Genomic DNA, 834 nt, shown 5'->3' on the forward strand with positions numbered 1-834 from the left:
TATCCTAAGGCAAGAGCCTTTTGAATATGTTTTTCCTTTGTTCTTGTGATTCCTATCTGTCTGCGCCGTGAGTATTGAACGCCCGTTAAACGCTACACAGCCTTCCGGTCAAGCAAATCTTGCCCTTTTAGTTCATTTCCGTCTGATGCCGTGAGCCTTGGTCTCCCGTCGGACACCCCAGGAACCTCCCGACCACACAATTTTTTTTTTTTCATTTTGGAGTGCTGATCTCCTGACCTCCCCTTTGGATGTCGGCGAGAGCCCTCCCTGGCGGGTTTCCTTTCTCTCTCCCAGGCCGGCGAGGCTTACCCATCCGATGCCACGAGCCTTGGCCTCCCGTCGGACACCGGCAAGAGTTCTCCCGGTCAGGTTCCTATACTTGCCGCCTGCAAGCGAGACTTATCCATGCGATGACATGAGCCTTGGTCTCCCATCGGATGTTGCGAGAGCCCCCCTCACCAGGCATCCCAAATTCTTTTTATCTGCCAAACTGAGAGGACCGACTCGTCCGACGTTCTGAGTCTTGACCTCCCGTCGGAGGCTTCATGGGCCCTCTCGGTCAGCAATTTGCCACTAACCAACAGGGGCCGGTCGACCAGTAGGGCCCACATGCCAACATCGTGAGCTGCTCCGGTCAAGGCAACTCAGGCTCTCCAGGTCAGGCCCCAACTACGCTGCTCCTCCATCGGCCGGTAGGGCTCACCCATTCGAACGCTGTGTGCTCCCGTTGAGTATCGGTTCAAGCCCTCCTGACCGGGCGCCCAAATCTTGTAAATTCATACCAGCAGCCGGTAGGGCTGATACCAAAAACCTCTCCCATCGGAGAACGTAGGC

At 55.9% G+C, this 834-nt stretch overlaps 1 protein-coding gene across 1 annotated transcript in view; it reads right to left on the minus strand.

Annotated features, from left to right (window-relative positions):
- Positions 1-619, minus strand: part of LOC141331615 (NADH dehydrogenase [ubiquinone] iron-sulfur protein 2, mitochondrial-like) — a 12,407-nt gene extending 11,788 nt beyond the window's left edge. Inside the window, exons 1-2 of the mRNA XM_073836663.1 lie at positions 583-619; positions 238-386 (exon numbers count right to left, since the gene is read on the minus strand). Of these exons, the coding sequence (XP_073692764.1) occupies positions 238-386; positions 583-619 (186 nt within the window). The remainder of the gene's footprint in view (positions 1-237; positions 387-582) is intronic.
- Between the last annotated feature and the right edge of the window lie 215 nt (positions 620-834).

This window comes from Garra rufa, chromosome 3, assembly GCF_049309525.1.
Source record: "Garra rufa chromosome 3, GarRuf1.0, whole genome shotgun sequence".
NCBI lineage: Eukaryota > Metazoa > Chordata > Actinopteri > Cypriniformes > Cyprinidae > Garra > Garra rufa.